This window comes from Monodelphis domestica, chromosome 1, assembly GCF_027887165.1.
Source record: "Monodelphis domestica isolate mMonDom1 chromosome 1, mMonDom1.pri, whole genome shotgun sequence".
Taxonomy (NCBI): domain Eukaryota; kingdom Metazoa; phylum Chordata; class Mammalia; order Didelphimorphia; family Didelphidae; genus Monodelphis; species Monodelphis domestica.
The window spans coordinates 202,015,874-202,032,261 of record NC_077227.1 but is presented as its reverse complement, the minus strand read 5'-3'; the positions used below and the strand labels follow the sequence as shown (position 1 = coordinate 202,032,261).

Here is a 16,388-nt window from a genome sequence, read left to right as displayed (position 1 = left end):
CCAACTTCCTTTGGTCTTTTTCTCTCCCTTTTCCTTTCCCACTCTTATCTCTTCTTTATCCTCTCATTCCTAACAATCTCACTTCTCTTTTCCCTTTCTCCTCCCTCACTTTCCCTTTTCCTTCCCAGCTCTAACCCATCTCCTTCCCCTTCTCTCTCAGTTCCTTTCCTCTCCATCTTTCCCCTTCTCTCGTGTCTTTCTTAGCTCCATATTTCCTCTGCCTTCCCCTCCTCCCGCTCCCAGTTTTCTTCCCCTCTATCTCCTCCTCCTTGCCCTCCCTTCTCTTCTTTTTTCTTAGTTTCACCTCTTTTCCCCACTTCTCTGGCTCTTACCTGTCTCTTCCTCCCATCTACCCTCCCTTCCATCTCTCGCCCCATCCTCCTCCCTTTCTTTCTCTTTCCTTCCTTCCTGGCTCCATCCCCCTCTTCCTTCTCCTCCTTTTCTCCTTCCCCTTCTTCCTTTTCTCCCTCCAATCATTGCCTTCATTCTTCCCTCTTTCCCTTCCCCATAGTTTCCATTTCTAAAGCGCTTCCCCTCTGCTCTTCTCCTTCCCCTTTTCTGAGGGAGGAGCTTGGGGAGAGGGCGGAGACATCAGAGTCACTCGTCAAGGGGGCGTGGTTAACCGGAGTAGTAATACGAGGGGCGAGAACAATGGTTGGGAGGAAACAGCGGAAGTTCCTCCTCCCGTGATTCTCACTTCCGACTCCGGCTCCGGCTCCGGCTCCCGGGCTAGTGGTGACTGAGCGAGCGCAGCAGAGGGGCGGAGGAGTGTCGGCGGCGATGGTGCTCCTGGAGAGTGAGCAGGTGGGGACCAGGGCCGGGGGGTCGGTGGCTAGGTGGAGGCCAGGCAGGGAGGCGGCGGGAGGTGGAAGGAATGAGATTTGCCCGAGAAGGTCTCGGTCTGGCCAGGTCGCTGCCCGGGACTGGGTCGGAGCCGGGCCGCGGAAGGCTGCTCACTAGGGTCGGTATCATGGGGCCGCCTAACAGAAGCCGGGCGGGGTGGGTTGTTTTTCAGTTCCTGACGGAGCTGACCAGGCTCTTCCAGAAGTGCCGATCCTCGGGGAGCGTGTTCATCACCCTGAAGAAGTGTAAGGAGCGGCCGTTGTCCCGGGAGGGGTTGCGGGTGGGGTGGGGCTGTGCACGGGGAAAACTGAGGCACCAGGTTAGGCCATACTAACCCCAGGATCTGGCTTAGGTCTGGCTTTGTGCCCTTGGGCAAGCCTCTTCACTTCTGTGGACCTCATCTCCCTTATCTTTAAAGGGAGACATTTGGACTAAGTCTGAGATTCTGTCTTGAACCCTTTTGACAGTTTGATAAAGGCCCTGTGAGCCCCTTCTCAGAATCCTGTTTTTAAACGCACAAAATACGTAGGTTTATGAAGAGAGTTAATTATATTTCAATACTTTACAAAATATATTAAAAAGAAATTAATGGATCTACCAACATCAACCCAGGGACTTTGGGACAAGCATCCCTGGACCCCATCTTAACGATGACATGCTCATCTCCAAGCCCTTTGCAGCTCCAAATCCTCTGAATAGAGGAGGAAGAGGAACTGTTGACCTGGTTACCAGGAAGTATGGGAAAAGGAGCTCTTGGTACTGGCAGTTCAGGAACTCCTGGTCTTGCCAGACCCATTCTTAGCAATGAGAGAGGCCCAGGAATGGTTCTAGGATGGCCACCCCAAAGTTGTGCGTGGGTACAAAGCAGTTTGTTTTTTTTCGGTATGATTTCCCATGTTGAGCTGGAGTAGGATTGGTTAGTTCTTGCTGAAGTATCTAGTTTTTTCAGCTTTTGATGGCCAGTCAGCATCCTTCAGTTCTTAACCTGGCCTCTCAGGACCCTTGCTTGTCTTTTTCTACCTTTTTTTCTTTCCATTTACAGGATGCCTCGCACTTAGGGTAGAAATTTTATTTTATTTGGCTTTTGTTTTTTATTATTTTATTGACTTCATTTGATTCTTCCAGAAATTGAATTTTTTTTTTATTGCTATTGAGCAAAGAATCAGCACTTCTGGCATAGTATAAGTATATTCCTCAATTGGAATGAGTATAAATCCATATTACTTCCTAGGATTACAACCAGTCCTAGGGTTTTTCTTTTGACAAAGTTTTTTGTTTGTTTTTTTAAATGCAGATGATGGTCGAACTAAACCCATTCCACGGAAAGGGTCTGTGGAAGGCTTTGAGCCTTCAGACAATAAGTGTTTGCTAAGAGCTACTGATGGGAAAAAGAAGATCAGCACTGTGGTAAGAAGGGACTAGGGAGCTAATTCCAAGGGTAATAATGTTTGTCTTAAAATTGGAGATATTCAGGATTTTGAGGATGGAAATCATCAGATCCATATTTTATGCCTGTTATACTTTTCAAGAACTGTTTAACTCTCAGTTATTCAGGGATCAATTAAGTAGAACATAAATTACAGTTTGATTGTTTTTCTGCTCCCTCATATTTGCCTAGAGTACCAGAAAAGTGAGTAGAAAGGAAGGTGAAATGAAATTCCTCATTCCTTTTCCAAAAGTTTTGTCAGGAAATAGATTATCTTATTTTTCTTGACTTCAGGAGCAGTTAATAGAAAGATGGCACAAATACTCATTATGACACTACCTTGATTTATTATCATCAGCTTCTGAGAGCCTAATTAAGATTTCAGTTGACCTGTGCCCTTGCTTTGCTTATGATAAAATACAGAATTGAATTGCTCTTAGTGTTTCTTTTTTTTCCTAATAAGAAGGGTAGAGAGTAAGGCATAGAGTCATTGAATAAAGAAGAAATTTTATTTTTCTGCACCATGATCTCTAATTCACTTAGCTATTAAGCTTACTGTGTGAAAAAAACTCTATAACTTTCTCTCTTTACTACCCCAAACTACCACATGAAAGTTTTAATTTGGTTCTCTTTACCTAGTACAAAATCCTGCCTTTTAATAAGCTGTTGAGCATTTTCCAAAAATCAATTGAAAAGGAATGTGACATGCCTAGGAAGTTGGCTTTACTCATTAGTTAGCATGGTAAAGTCGGTCCTTTTGAATCCTTTAGATTTCCTTACTCCATAGTACCTTTCTCTGAGGTATTTTGCATTTGTATGTTATGGTATTTTCCTTTTAAAGACGAAAATGAAGGGACCCATTGGGACCTGTGCTAAAGGTAGATTGCATGAGGGAAGGAGTTTTATTTCTTTTGTGTAGTAGTACCTCCATACATTTATAGACTTTTGCTTCCTATTCTATGATGAAACTATATGCTATAGTGCAAGACTTCTCTAAGACCTTTTCCCCTCAAATTTTAATGAAAGGTCAAGAAGATTCCAAAGTAAAACATTAGGAATCCATCTCTAAGCAAAATTGAAGGTTGAAAAGCTATTTGATCTTTAAATAAATTAGGTGAGGAAAGTTTTGCTTTGCATCTTCTTGACCTTAGTAGGGACACTACTGAAAAAAGCAGGCTCATGAGGGTAGGGGACAAATATTTTGAAATTTGGGCTTGTGCTGCCCCCATGAGGACTTTGATGATTCCTTCATGGAAAGTAGAGGTAATTATTTATTTGTTTTTTAGGTGAGCTCTAAAGAAGTGAATAAATTCCAGATGGTAAGTTTCTGATGTTCATTGTATTTCCACAGTTTTTTAGTAAGTAAACTCAAGGTTAAGTCTAGACATCTTACCACTAGTGACCTGGAGTTAATACTTTATTTTACAAATGAGGCTGTCTGATGGACTTGGTGTAGAATCTAGCTTTATCTCTTGTTTTTTTTCCCTGTCAGATTAATCTGAGATTTGACCAATATAAATATGTAAATTTCAAAATTTAGAGAAAGTGCTTGGCAGGCCTTTAATAACACTATTATAAATGCCAACAATTATTACTTGTTGGCTTTGCTGTGGAAATTGCATAACAACTAAATAAGGCCAGTAACTGTCTTGCCTAGGGCAAGTAGGGAATGAAAAGTTGCTGTAATAAAAAAGCAAGGGGACTGACTGTCCTTCCTAGCACCAGAAGAAAGGTATGATCTGGTATGTTACATTCTTCCTTTCTCTCTTGACCATTCTCTTATATCCTCTACTGGGTGACTTCCTTGTCTATAGAAGCAGGGGGGGCAGATCCGGCATGCTATGTTTTCTACTGAAGGCTCTATGCCTTGTGTCTTTCAGGCCTACTCTAACTTGTTGAGAGCCAATATGGATGGGCTAAAGAAGAGAGACAAGAAGAGCAAAAACAAGAAGAGCAAAGCCACACAGTGAGGGGCACTTAGATTCCTGTTTTATTTCATCATCTAAATAACTCTGAAGATGCTTGGCTGGGGATACTTACTTTAAGGTTGAATGGTTTCATGTGAGGGGGAGGGGGTGTTATTTAAATGGCAGATCTTCATTCGTCCTGTTTCAGTTAATTGCAGATTTAATGTTTATAGGGGAAGCTTTGATTAAAAAAGAAAGACAGACCTACTCCAGTTATGTATGTATATATATTATATGTGGCATTCTCCCAGCCTTGCTCCACCTCTACATTTTGTAGTGTACCTGGCCTAGGTTTGTTGAAGTCACTTTAGCAATCTGTGTGAAGAGAGCAATGTGTTATTAAATCTATTGATATACCTTTCTTGTTTCCATTTACCTGTTGTTTTTTTAATCACCTTTGGTTTTTCATTAACCCACTTGTGTGAGGAATGAAAAAGCTTTTAGGTCCTGGGGGCTTTTGGTGACAGAAGCTGGCAGTCCTTTGAATATAGTTGTATAGTTTTAGGATTGCTTTCTAAATACTTCTGAGGTGTTCTTGAAGTTTTTAAGTCTTGCAAATGGACCATCTTAATTTAACACAATTCACTGAAAAAAATGAAAAAAAAAATATATATATAGTAGTTCATTTTCTGTAGCCAAGATGTTTAGCCTTTTTAAGGTATTATTGATATCTTCAACTTAAAAAAGTTTTTTCTTGATTCAGTAGGAAGAATTTTTGGAACCCATATGCTAGTTATACTCCTACTCTCCAAAAAGCAAGCTTAGAATGATAAGCAGTTAATTAAGCTAGTTAGGGGAAATAGGACAAAGTTTTCAGTTATGTCTTCAGATGTTTCATTCCTCTTTAGTCAACTATAAATACCATATCCCAACTCAGCAAAGCACAGTGTAGTAGAAACAATATTGTACTTATACTCGGTGTACTATACTTGCCCAAGTAGGTTAACTTCCAAGGTGCAATTTCTTCATCTATAAAGCAGGGATCAGGGATGAAGATAGCACTCTTTCAAATGGCTGTATTCAGTCTGAGAATAAGTGAACTGATGTGTTCCTATACCTAGGGATATAGGAAAAGCTATTGTGCTTTGATTTGTATTTAGACATCCTTCTTTTCCATCTCCCCTCCAGAAACATAGGCAGATTTATGAAAAACATTTATTAAATCCAAAAAGTTTGGTAGTCTTCAGATATATACATTTTAAAATATTCAGTTTAAGATTGATCAGAAATTACAATGACTGTACAGCATTCTATATTACAGCATAAACTTCCATCGTACTGCTATGTACAATTCACATGTCTCGTGCAATGAACTCTTCATACTCAAAACAAGATTCTGTAGTAGTCATCTCTGTAACTATACAGGAATAGCGTTGACACTCTGCAGAAGAAAGTCTATAATTAGAGGTAGCCATGAATTAAAAAACAGTGGCTCTAAAAATCAAGAAATAAAACCTATGTGCTCTATTTGGGAAAATAAATTACTGTTAGAGTGCTGTTGCAACAAAAATACAAAGCGCTCATCTTTTTAAGATTCTGTGTTTTATACAACTGCTAACTAAATTGTTTTGGCAAATGAAATGTCATCATTGGTCTCACACTTTTCCTTTCTGCCCTCAAAGGTACTATTTCTCTTTTGGGATTTTAAAGCAAAAATGTTCTAAATATGAAGCAATAGAACTGATAGCAGTGTCCTAATTTAAACATGAGAATTCTATAAATGGGCCACCTGGCAGAATAAATTTAGAGTGGGGACAGTTGATCCTTGCCCTGTTATACTTTGTCATTAATAAGGTCATGGCTGAAGACAAGACCTGATAGATGACCCTGGGCAGGCTTCACTGCCTACCAATTTCTGAACTCTCTATATAGGCTTCTTCCCCACTGCCCTGACAGGATAATGAGGTGCTGCTAGGGAGGAATCTGAAGCTTCAAGGGGAGATAAACTACCATGGAATGGTTTTAATAGTTTACCTGCTTGAGACCTGACATGTGGGAAATCTGCTGCTTATAACCAGATAACTCACTTTTTTTCAATTTTGATGTTGTAAATTTCATCACAGACTAATTTGAGGTATCTCTGCTTCGGCAGGCGTGACAGTAGCTGCTTCACAGTTGTATTAAAGGCCTGTTCATCACCGTCCCACTAGGGGAAACAAAGAGAAGACTTTTTAACCAGTAGGGTACCTTTAGATTTATTTACCAGAAAAGGATATGGTTCTTCCTAGGACACTAATGGGATCTGCTAGTGCTCTCCCAAGGCCCAAACAATGTATACAGAAACCATCCAGAGGTATTAAAATCTCCAGGAGCAGGAAGGTTACTCTTGATGCTGGAAGATGAATCTATGTACTTTTAGAACTAAAATGTTATTCATCACTTCATTAATATTGTCCCTTTGGTTCACCCTGGTTTGAGAATGTGTACTAGCTATCTGCCATGATCATCCTGGGCAAGTTATTTTCCACTCCTTTTTTGCTGATGTGTGGCAGAGATGCCACTTTCATACTATATTAGTGGTAAATGAATGACCCAGTTATCAATGTAGAACCAACAAGATGGCAGGGGAAGCACATGGATCCATTTTTCAGTTTCCAGGAGAAATAGTAAAAATAAATAACACTTCTGATAACAAATGTTTTAGGCAGGTGAAAGAAAACTCTGTCATTCTGATGCCATTTTGAAGCAATCATACATTAACTGGAGCTAAGGCTGTGTGTAATTAGGGGGCTCTCAACTAATCAGGCATATGCATGAAAGAAAATAGACATATGTAAGATTCCAAAACAAAAACAGGAAAGGGAAGATACATGTGGTTGATCATAACTAGGGATTCTAACACCTGGAACAAACCTGAATTAGGGACGGGAAGGGGACAGAGACAGAATCTGCAAGGCCACTGTTGTAAAGGGTGCCACCCACCATTGTTACCAGGTATCCCAGACTAGTTAAGGTTTTTCATGTTATAAATAATTGACATTAATCCTCATTTAGCAGTGACTCTTAACATTCTGCTCACTCTCATTAGGAGATAAGTATCTGATAAGATTCCACTGATACAAAGCTTAAGAGTAAAAGGAAAGTATGCTATACAAATGCCCGAGTCTAGAAAATTAATATATTACACTAAGGAAAACTAATTTCAATTTTATTTTTCTAGTCCATTAATGGCAAACACTACTTAAACTTTTGGATTTTAAAGGTTAGCTCTTTCTAGACCAATACTTGGGTCCAGATGGCAGAGTCTGCCTTGCTTACCTCTAGTGATAAAAACTGTAAAATTGTTTCTTTTTGGAGGTCTACCTGTGAAAAGGAAAACGTACAAGTTTGTATAAGAGGATCTGATTGACAATTTTGGTCAACTTAACTCTGATTATTTGTATTATACGTTGTGTCGCCCAAAGACTGCACTGTTAAGTCAGGTGGGATGCTATTATGTTTGGAAATGAAGTAAATGTAAACTATATGAAGATGGGACTTTAGCGATTAATGTTCTACCCCCTTTCCCCCTGTCAATCAGGGGGACTAATTCTACTACATGTACATATGAAGACTTAAGATTTAAAGAAGATTTAAAGACCACCTGGAAATTTCCATAATAAAATGAAGATTTTCTAAGGATGCTATAACTTTTTCCACTTTTGGGATGGGGGTGTGAAGGGAAAAAAACCTTTTCTCTGATATTTTCCCCCAAGCCTTCACATTTTCTGTGTAGACTCATGCTCTAATTTGCATGCGGTTGATCTTAGTGAAATAATATGTATGCGTTATATATATATATATATATATATATATATATATATATATATATATATATATATATATATGTATGTATATATAAATATGTAAGAATACAAAATATTTGTATTGAGCTAAATGTTAAGCTCTAAAGATTTTGCTCTTATAACAATATCAAAGGAAGTGACTTACAGCTAAAATTTCAATTTCACTGCTTTTATGGTGGAGGTTGGCAAGGGCAGTCTGGAGTCTTGTTAGCACCTACAAAAAGAGATTACTGAATTCAGAACACATGGAAGCAAGGCATCCTCCCATTGTTCATTTATAAACTGAACAGTAGGGCAGGGGTTCTTAATATGGGGAATGTGAACTTTTTTTGGACATTTGATTTTAATTTTTTTAATTACATGCAAACAGTATTTTTAACATTTGTTTTTTAAAATGTCTAGTTCAAAATTCTCTCCCTCCTTTCCTTACCTCCCCCTTTCCTGGGAAAGTAGGCAGTTTGCTATAGCTCATACATATGCAGTCATGCAAAACATTTCCATTATTACCCATGTTGTAAAAGAAAAGGCTGACCAAAAAAACCCAAGAATAAAGTTTTTTAAAAGTATGTTTAAATCTTCATTCTGGCTCCATCAGTTCTTTCTATGGAGGTGGATAGCATTTTTTATCATAAGTCCTTAAAAACTTTTTTGCATCATTGTACTACTGAGAATAGCTAAGTCACTCACAGTTGATCTTGATATATATAATTGGGCAAAATAACTCCTAAAAGCTGCTTCACCTCCATTGGTGGTAAATCCACCCTTTTCATTTTTGATCCTAGTGATTTGGTTTTCTTTTTAAAAATCAAATTATGCTTTTACCTAGTTTTTTTTTTATTTTTTCACAATTGTATTCATTGGTTTTCAATTTTATTAATATTTAATTTTTAGAAGTTCCAACTTGGTGTTAAATTGGGAATTTTTAACCTGTCCTTTTTCTAGTTTTTTAGCTGCATGCCCAATTCACTAATTTGCTATACTTCTATTTAATGATGCTAGTTTAGAGAGATGAATTTTCCCTTCAGTACTATGGATTTTAAAATTAATATTCAATAATTCAAGTATTATATTTGTAAGATTTATTAAAAAAAAAACAAAACCTAGAGCAAAACCTGCCTAACTCTACTGGGAGAAAGAAGAGAGCTTGAGAGAGGCAGAGCCTCAGAACGTATACAAACATGACCATGCAAAGTGGTGGAGAGATTAAAAGGAATTTTGGGAAATACTAAGGAACTTCTGGGGGATGAAGTCCAAAGGTTCAAAATCTCCATTTATACAGTACTGCTTTTGGTTGCATCCCATTAATTTTAGTATGTTATCTCATTGTTGTTATTCTCATTAACGAAATTATTGTTTCTGTGATTTGTCCTTTGACCCACTCGTTCTTAAGGATTAGCTTAAATTTTAATGTTCCCCTGGCCCTTTGTTGGATATAATTTTTATTGTATTATGGTCTGAAAAGGATGCACTTAATATTTCTGCTTTTCTGCACTTGGTTGTGAGGTTTATGTGCCCAGTATATGGCCAATTTTTGTGAAGATGTTAGTATAGCTGAGGAAGAAGTAGGCTCACTTTTATCATTCAGTTTTCTATCATATCTAGCTTTTCTAAACTTTTATTCATCTCCTTAACTTCTTTATTTTATGGCTAGATTTAGCTAGTTCTGAGAGGGAAAAGTTGAGGTCCCCAACAAGTATAGTTTTATTTTCTTCTGTAACTCATTTAACTTTTTTTATAAACCCTTATCTTCCGTCTTGGAGTCAATACTGTGTATTGGCTTCAAGGCAGAAGAGTGGTAAGGGCTAGGCAATGGGGGTTAAGTGACTTGCCCAGGATCACACAGCTGGAAAGTATCTGAGGCCAGATTTGAACCTAGGACCTCCTGTCTCTAGGCATGGCTCTCAATTCACTGAGCTACCCAGCTGCCCCCTCATTTAACTTTTTTAAAAAGAATTTGGGCTGCTATGCCGTTTGGTGCATACATATTAACCACTGATATTACTCATTATCTATTGCACCTTTTTAGCAAAATGTAGTTTTCCTGCCTCTCTCTTTTAATTAGGTCTGTTTTTGCTTTTGCTTTGACTGAGGGCATAACTGCTACCCCAGATTTTTTTCATGTAAGCTAAAAGCATAATAAAATAGCTTATTTTAACTTTGTGTGTCTGTTTCGAGTATGGTTTTTTTTTTTTAAAAAAGTAATACTTTGTTTTCTTGGTTTTTAATTCATTCAGCTAGTGACTTCTATCTCATGGATGAGTTCATCTATTCACATTTTTTTTTTATTAACGGTATATTTCCTTCTATTTTTCCTCCTGTTTATCTTCTCTTTTTACTCAAAACCCATTCAAAAGTCTGTTTTCCTTCTGACTACCAGCTTCTCTCCTCTTCCCCTCCTACTTACCTGGAGGATAAGATAGATTTTTATTTTGAGTGTGTATGTTATTCCCTCTTTGAGCCAGTTCTTTTTTTTTTTTAATTTTATAGTATTTTATTTGATTATTTCCATGCAGTATTCATTAAAGACAAAGATCATTTTCTTTTCCACCCCCCACCCCCCGTAGCCGACACGTGATTCCACTGGGCATTAGATGTGTTCTTGATTCGAACCCATTGCCATGTTGTTAATATTTGCATTAGAATGTTCGTTTAGAGTCTCTCCTCTGTCATGTCCCCTCAACCGCTGTAGTCAGGCAGTTGCTTTTCCTCGGTGTTTCTACTCCCACAGTTTGTCCTCTGCTTATGGATAGTGTTTTTTCTCTTTGAGCCAGTTCTGATGAGAGTAAGGTTCAAGTATTCCTTGCCACCTTGCCCACACTTCCTATCCATTATAAAAGCTTTCATGCTTTGTTTATGTGAGATAATTTTCCCCATTCTTTCTCTCCTTTTCCCCTTCTCCCAGAACATCCTTCTTTCTTACCCTTTTAATTTTTTTTTTAAATCATCCCATCATAGTTATTTCATATCGGTGTCCTCTCTCTCTTCTAACTGTCCCTAAGAATGATAAAGTTATAAGAATGTAAGCATTTTAACCATATTGATTCTCTTATGATTTCTTTTTCATATTTATCTTTTTATGTATGATTCTTTGTATTTTAAAGTCAAATTTTCCATTTGGCTCCAATATTTTCATCATAAAAGTCCTCTATTAAATGCCCATTTTTACTTCTGAATGATTATACTCTCTTGTGCTAGGTAGATCATTCTTGGTTGTAATCCTAGCTCCTCAGCCTTCTAGACTATCATATTCTAAGGCCTCTTATCCTTTAATGTGGAACTAAGTCTTGTATGATTCTGACATTGGCTTGAAAGTATTTATTTTTTTGTTGTGTTTTTTTTCCTAGCTGTTTGTAATATTTTCTCCTTGACCTGGGAGCTCTGGAATTTGATTATAATATTTCCTGGAAATTTCCTTTCAGGACCTCTTTTAGAAGGTGATTGGTAGATTATTTCAATTTCTATTTTTTTACCCTCTAGTTGTAGGATATCAAGTCAGATTTCTTTGATAACTTTTTAAAAGATGGTTTCTAGGCTCTTTTTTTGATCATGGCTTTCAGGTAGTCTAGTAATTCTTAAATGATCTCTCCTGGAGATAGTTCAGATTTGCTTATACTTTTTCATTCTTCTGACTTTTTGACTTCTTGGTGTCTCATGGAGTCTATAGCTTCCACTTGCCCTATTCTCATTTTTTAAAAAAATATTTTCTTTGAGCTTTGGTATCTCTTTTTCCATTTGGCCAATTCTGTTTTTATGGTATCCTTTTCTTTAGTATTGTACCTCTTTTACCAAGCTTTTAACTCTTTTTCATAATTTTCTTGCATCACTCTCATTCTTTCTCCCAACTTTTCTTCTACTCTTTTAATTTGATTTTTAAAATCGTTTTTGAGCTCTTCTAGGAATTTTTTTGGCCTGTAATCAAATCACTTTTTTTTGGGGGGGGGGGGCCTTTATATAGCTGCTTTGATGTAGTCTTCTGGGTTTGTGTCAGTATTCTTTTTAAAAATTGTTTGCTCATTTTCCCAGCCTGTTTTTTAACTTTTAACTTTATGTTAAAGTTGAGTTCTGTTCTGGGGTGGCAAAAATACTGTCCCAAGCTTTACAACTTTCTTGCTATTGTTTTCAGAACTGGCTTGGGGAGGGTCCTTTGATTTTCTATGTTTCCAAGGAAGTATGATCTAAGGAGAGGTGTGGCCACTGAACTGGCCAGTTCTCTGATCTTAACCTAGGAAGGTAAACCCATGCTAGTACTCATCCTGAGATTTTGACCAGGTTCCCTACTGTCCTAAAGCCACAATTGCTAGTGCTTTCCTGTGTCTTGGAATTGCGACCAGGGTCTCTATTCCCTGTGACTGCTATCATTCCTTTTGGCCCTGGGACTTTGATTGTGTGAAGGACAATGCAGCAGGGTCTTAACTCCAATGCCAGCAAAGGGTCCTCTGTAATCTTCCAATCAGCTGTCTGATGCCACCATTTTCTGTGGGCTGAGAGTTCCCAAAGCTGCTACTGTTTACCACTTACCACTAGGGCTTACTACCACCCTGATAAGACAGACTTTTCTTGGTGACCATCTAAGTTATCTTGGGATGGAAACTGTTTTACCCAACCTTTTGTTGCTCCAGAATTCTATTTGAAGCATTTATTTTAGAGTTGTTTATAGGGGAATCAGGAAGAGCTTGGCTGAGTGCTTCTGGGTTATCTCCTTTGAACTTGCTTTTTAAAAAAATTATTTTTACTAAAAAAAAAAAAACTCTTACCTTCCATCTTGGAATCAATACTGTGTATTGGCTCAAAGGCAGAAGAGTGGTAAGGGCTAGGCAATGGGGGTCAAGTGACTTGCCCAGGGTCACACAGATGGGAAGTGTCTGAGGCCAGATTTGAACCCAGGACCTCCTGTCACTAGGCTTGGCTCTCAATTCACTGAGCTACTCAGCTGCCCCAATGAACTTGCTTTTAAAAAATATTGTGAGGGGCATGGTGTGTGTGTATGTGTGTGTGTATGTGTGTGTAACTTTTAGATGGCTTAGAAGATTGAAAGCCAGGCCTTTTGAAGGGAGGTCCTGGGTTCAAATCTGGTCTTAGACACTTCCTACGTGTGTGACCTTGGGAAAGTCACTTAGTCCCTATTGCCTAACCCTTACCACTCTTCTGCCTTGGAACCAATATATAGTATTGATTCTAAGATGTAAGGTAAGGGTTTAAAAAAAAATCACTAGGAACTATTTTAATATAATTGGCTTCTTTTGTAATCTTGTTTTATGTATTTGAGAATATTATTCTGGGAAGGGGTCCATAACATCTTTAAAATATTAAGGAACCCACGATACTAAAAGGAATATCAAAGTTTATAGCTTAGTTTCTGGCCTCAAGTTTCTTCTTAAACTACTCTTCTTTATTTTAAAGTTTCATAATAATTTCACAAAGTCCCTTGGTCATTTGTCATTTGTTGAGGAACTTTTTCTTCTTGCTACTTAGTTCTTAAATCCAGATGGGATCAATGGTAGTGGCATCTCCTGACACCCTCAGATCAGTGGTTCACTGAAAAGATAGAACATCAATGCTGGGTTCCAGTAAAATATTGCTTGAAGAAGGGGGAAATGATTTTAATACCAATATTAATAATAGGAAGAAAGCGGCAGTAGTCAGTAAGGGAGTAGTAGAGATGAATGTAGCAGAGAACACTTGGTAAACTGGCTAGTGCTTAATAACCTAAGCAAACAGTTAGAAATGCTTAAAGAAATTGCAAAACCTGAACTCTGTCAATTCAATTGAGAGGCAGAATAAAATAGTGGAAAGACCATGCACTTGGGAGTCAGAAGAGGGCAGGATTCAAATTCAAGCTCCAAACTTTATAACGATGACAAATTATTGGAACTATGGTTTTCTCTAGAAAAAGGAGACCTTCCTCAGGGTTGTTGTGAGGAAAGCATTTTGTAAGCCTTTTAAATATGAGGTATCATTCAAACTTAATTCCATTCTGCCCTTCTGTCCCCAATTAAGCAAATGTCTGTGCTCCTTCCTATTCTTTGCATGCTGTTCCTTTAATCTGAAATGCTCTCTTCAAATCTTCCAAGACCCATTTTAAAAGTCTACTTTCCCCTGAGCCAGTTAGAACATCTGTGTTTAGATTCTGAGTAGGAGCCAAGAATGCACAAAGTATTGCTACCTATTTCTGTCAACAACTCACTAACATAGTACTTTAATTATTCACAAAGCTCTTTTCCTAGCACTTCGTTGTTTGGTAGGTATTGCAAATATTATTATCCCTATTTACAGATGAGGCCACTGAAGAGCAGGCAATAAAGTGATTTACCTATGGTCACCCAGCTTAGTTTTTCTTAATTTTTGATCAGTTTCAAAAGCATCCTAAGTTTTGGAGGTGGGAAGGAAAAGCGTCATGGTTATAGTAAAATAGATGTCCATGTTTATTTCTACTCATTACTTTCATTTGCCCAAAAAGAAAGATTGGAAAGCTAAAGAAAGCTTCATTACTTACCTGAGTTTCATACCGCCGCCTGGTGCTAGCTGATAGCTTTTCTGGGGCTATAACACTCACATTAGGAACAACTGTTGCTCCATGGATTTCAAATAAACCTAAATCAAAGATTTCAAATTCATTTCCATAAAATGCATCATATTGAAGGAAAGAAAAAATAGAATGCTGACTAAAGACTACTATTTATTTAAAGACAATTTTGACATGAAATCTTCTAAAACCTAATAACTAATCAGATTTCTTCTAGGCAGATTATCTGCCACTGATCCTGGCACTCAATCAATGCTGATAAACTTGACCCAAGTGGCATAATCCTGAAAAGTCTGAGAAACCCAGATAACGTCTTTTTGCCCTAACTCAGGAAAGCTGACTCAAATATTCTTTTTTGATCTCACTGAAAACTGCATTTATATATTATTTTTATATAAGAAACTATAGATTTAATCTTTATTCATTTGTGAGGTGGAGAGATTTAGAAGAAAATTGTCTATATATGCTCTGTGGGTCAAACTGAGACAGAGAGCTATAAACTTTGCCTAAAGCACTTAAGTTGGTAGAACAGTTAGGATTAGCACCCAGGTATATGACATGTGTAGTTTAATAGTTTCTGTATTTAAGAATACTCTTCCTCAGAAGTTTCAAAAGACAATAAAACTCCCATTTTACGATTTTTGGATAAGTTTGCACTCCCCCCCCCCCCCTTTTTTCTGAGTATTACTAAGAGTTAGCCGAAATGATAGGATAAATACAGCAAAGCAAACATACAACATCTTATTGTCAGACACTACAATTATTTTGTTCAGTCTAATTATTAGTTATACCTGAAGCATTAGAAAACGACCCCTTCAGATTTTGCCCTGCAAGATTATCGGAAGCTTCTCTAAAAACAAGCAAACAAGAACAATTAGGAAAGTAGTCAAGAAGGCAAAAAAGCAACCTATATCAATGTATGTTACAGTCAATTTTTCTACTACAAAAATGCTTTTCTTTTGGACGTTAATGTAGAAACGTGCATCAATTTTTGGTCCAGAGGGAATAAAAAATGATGTAGGATGTAATTTCAAGTGAACAGATACTTGGAGAATACTCCAATTTGTTTAGCTGGATTTGGAAACATTGGCTTGCCATAAAATACTAATTTCTGCTCCCTTCACAATACTAGGAAGTATTAATGTCAGCATACCCCATCTCATATATTGGAAGCTCCCAAAGGAGAACAATTTGTAATAAATAAGGTGAGTCTTCCCAAAGGAATAGATGTTTTTCCAAAAGCAAATGAGTAAGCTTATAGCCTTTTAAATATATAGCAGTCCTATATATCTTAGGAATAAAGGGAAGTATTCATCTTCTATTGATTAATAAAGGGCCATTTACAGTAAAGATTTTAAATAACTGCTATAATTAAATTTCATCTTGCCTTACATATTTTAATATTTTCTTGTCAATTTTGTTAAGTAGTTGACTATTTCTTATTTATTCCTAGCCCTCTGACTTTTAGTTGACTGTTAACAAGTGACTTTGGTAACATACTGTCATTGCAAAAGTCTAGGGCTAAATAAAAATGAAAACTATTTCTTTGAGGCAGTTCCTTATTAAAAAGGAAGGAATTAATAGGAAAAGATACAATAGAAATGGGCAGAATGGGATGAAAAAAAACTTTACACTCATGCATAATAAAATAATTTTAGAGATTTTTCCCATTATTTCTCTCTTAAATGATTTAATAAAATAGTTCACAAAGATATCAGCAGATTCCAGAAAATATTGACAGGCAGTCTCCTGGTCTTAAAGATGCCTAAAGAATGACAAAATAGGCTTTTGGATGTTGATGTACATGACTAAAAATCAAGAAGAAGGCATGTCCCAAAATATTA

The 16,388-nt window shown here is 37.3% G+C and overlaps 2 protein-coding genes across 5 annotated transcripts in view; one reads left to right on the top strand and one right to left on the bottom strand.

Annotated features, from left to right (window-relative positions):
* Positions 1–637: 637 nt before the first annotated feature.
* On the top strand, positions 638–4,597 carry SRP14 (signal recognition particle 14). 2 transcript variants are annotated; one of them, XM_001380942.5, is made up of 5 exons: positions 638–804; positions 1,016–1,088; positions 2,138–2,250; positions 3,556–3,588; positions 4,150–4,597. In XM_001380942.5, the coding sequence occupies exons 1-5, from the start codon at positions 781–783 to the stop codon at positions 4,237–4,239; spliced, it is 333 nt and encodes a 110-aa protein (XP_001380979.1). In that variant the 5' UTR covers positions 638–780; the 3' UTR covers positions 4,240–4,597. The 2 variants fall into 2 exon arrangements, with proteins under 2 accessions (XP_001380979.1, XP_007480093.1); XM_007480031.3 differs by lacking the exon at positions 3,556–3,588 and having other exon boundaries at positions 648–804.
* Positions 4,598–5,377: 780 nt separating this feature from the next.
* The window catches only part of EIF2AK4 (eukaryotic translation initiation factor 2 alpha kinase 4), a 130,968-nt gene continuing 119,957 nt past the window's right edge, over positions 5,378–16,388 (bottom strand). For all 3 annotated transcript variants that reach the window (XM_007480028.3, XM_007480029.3, XM_056810255.1), the window contains 6 exons: positions 15,336–15,394; positions 14,515–14,612; positions 8,167–8,235; positions 7,495–7,539; positions 6,264–6,382; positions 5,378–5,617 (listed from right to left, as the gene is read on the bottom strand). In XM_007480028.3, the coding sequence (XP_007480090.2) occupies positions 5,560–5,617; positions 6,264–6,382; positions 7,495–7,539; positions 8,167–8,235; positions 14,515–14,612; positions 15,336–15,394 (448 nt within the window). In that variant the 3' untranslated portion in view covers positions 5,378–5,559. The remainder of the gene's footprint in view (positions 5,618–6,263; positions 6,383–7,494; positions 7,540–8,166; positions 8,236–14,514; positions 14,613–15,335; positions 15,395–16,388) is intronic.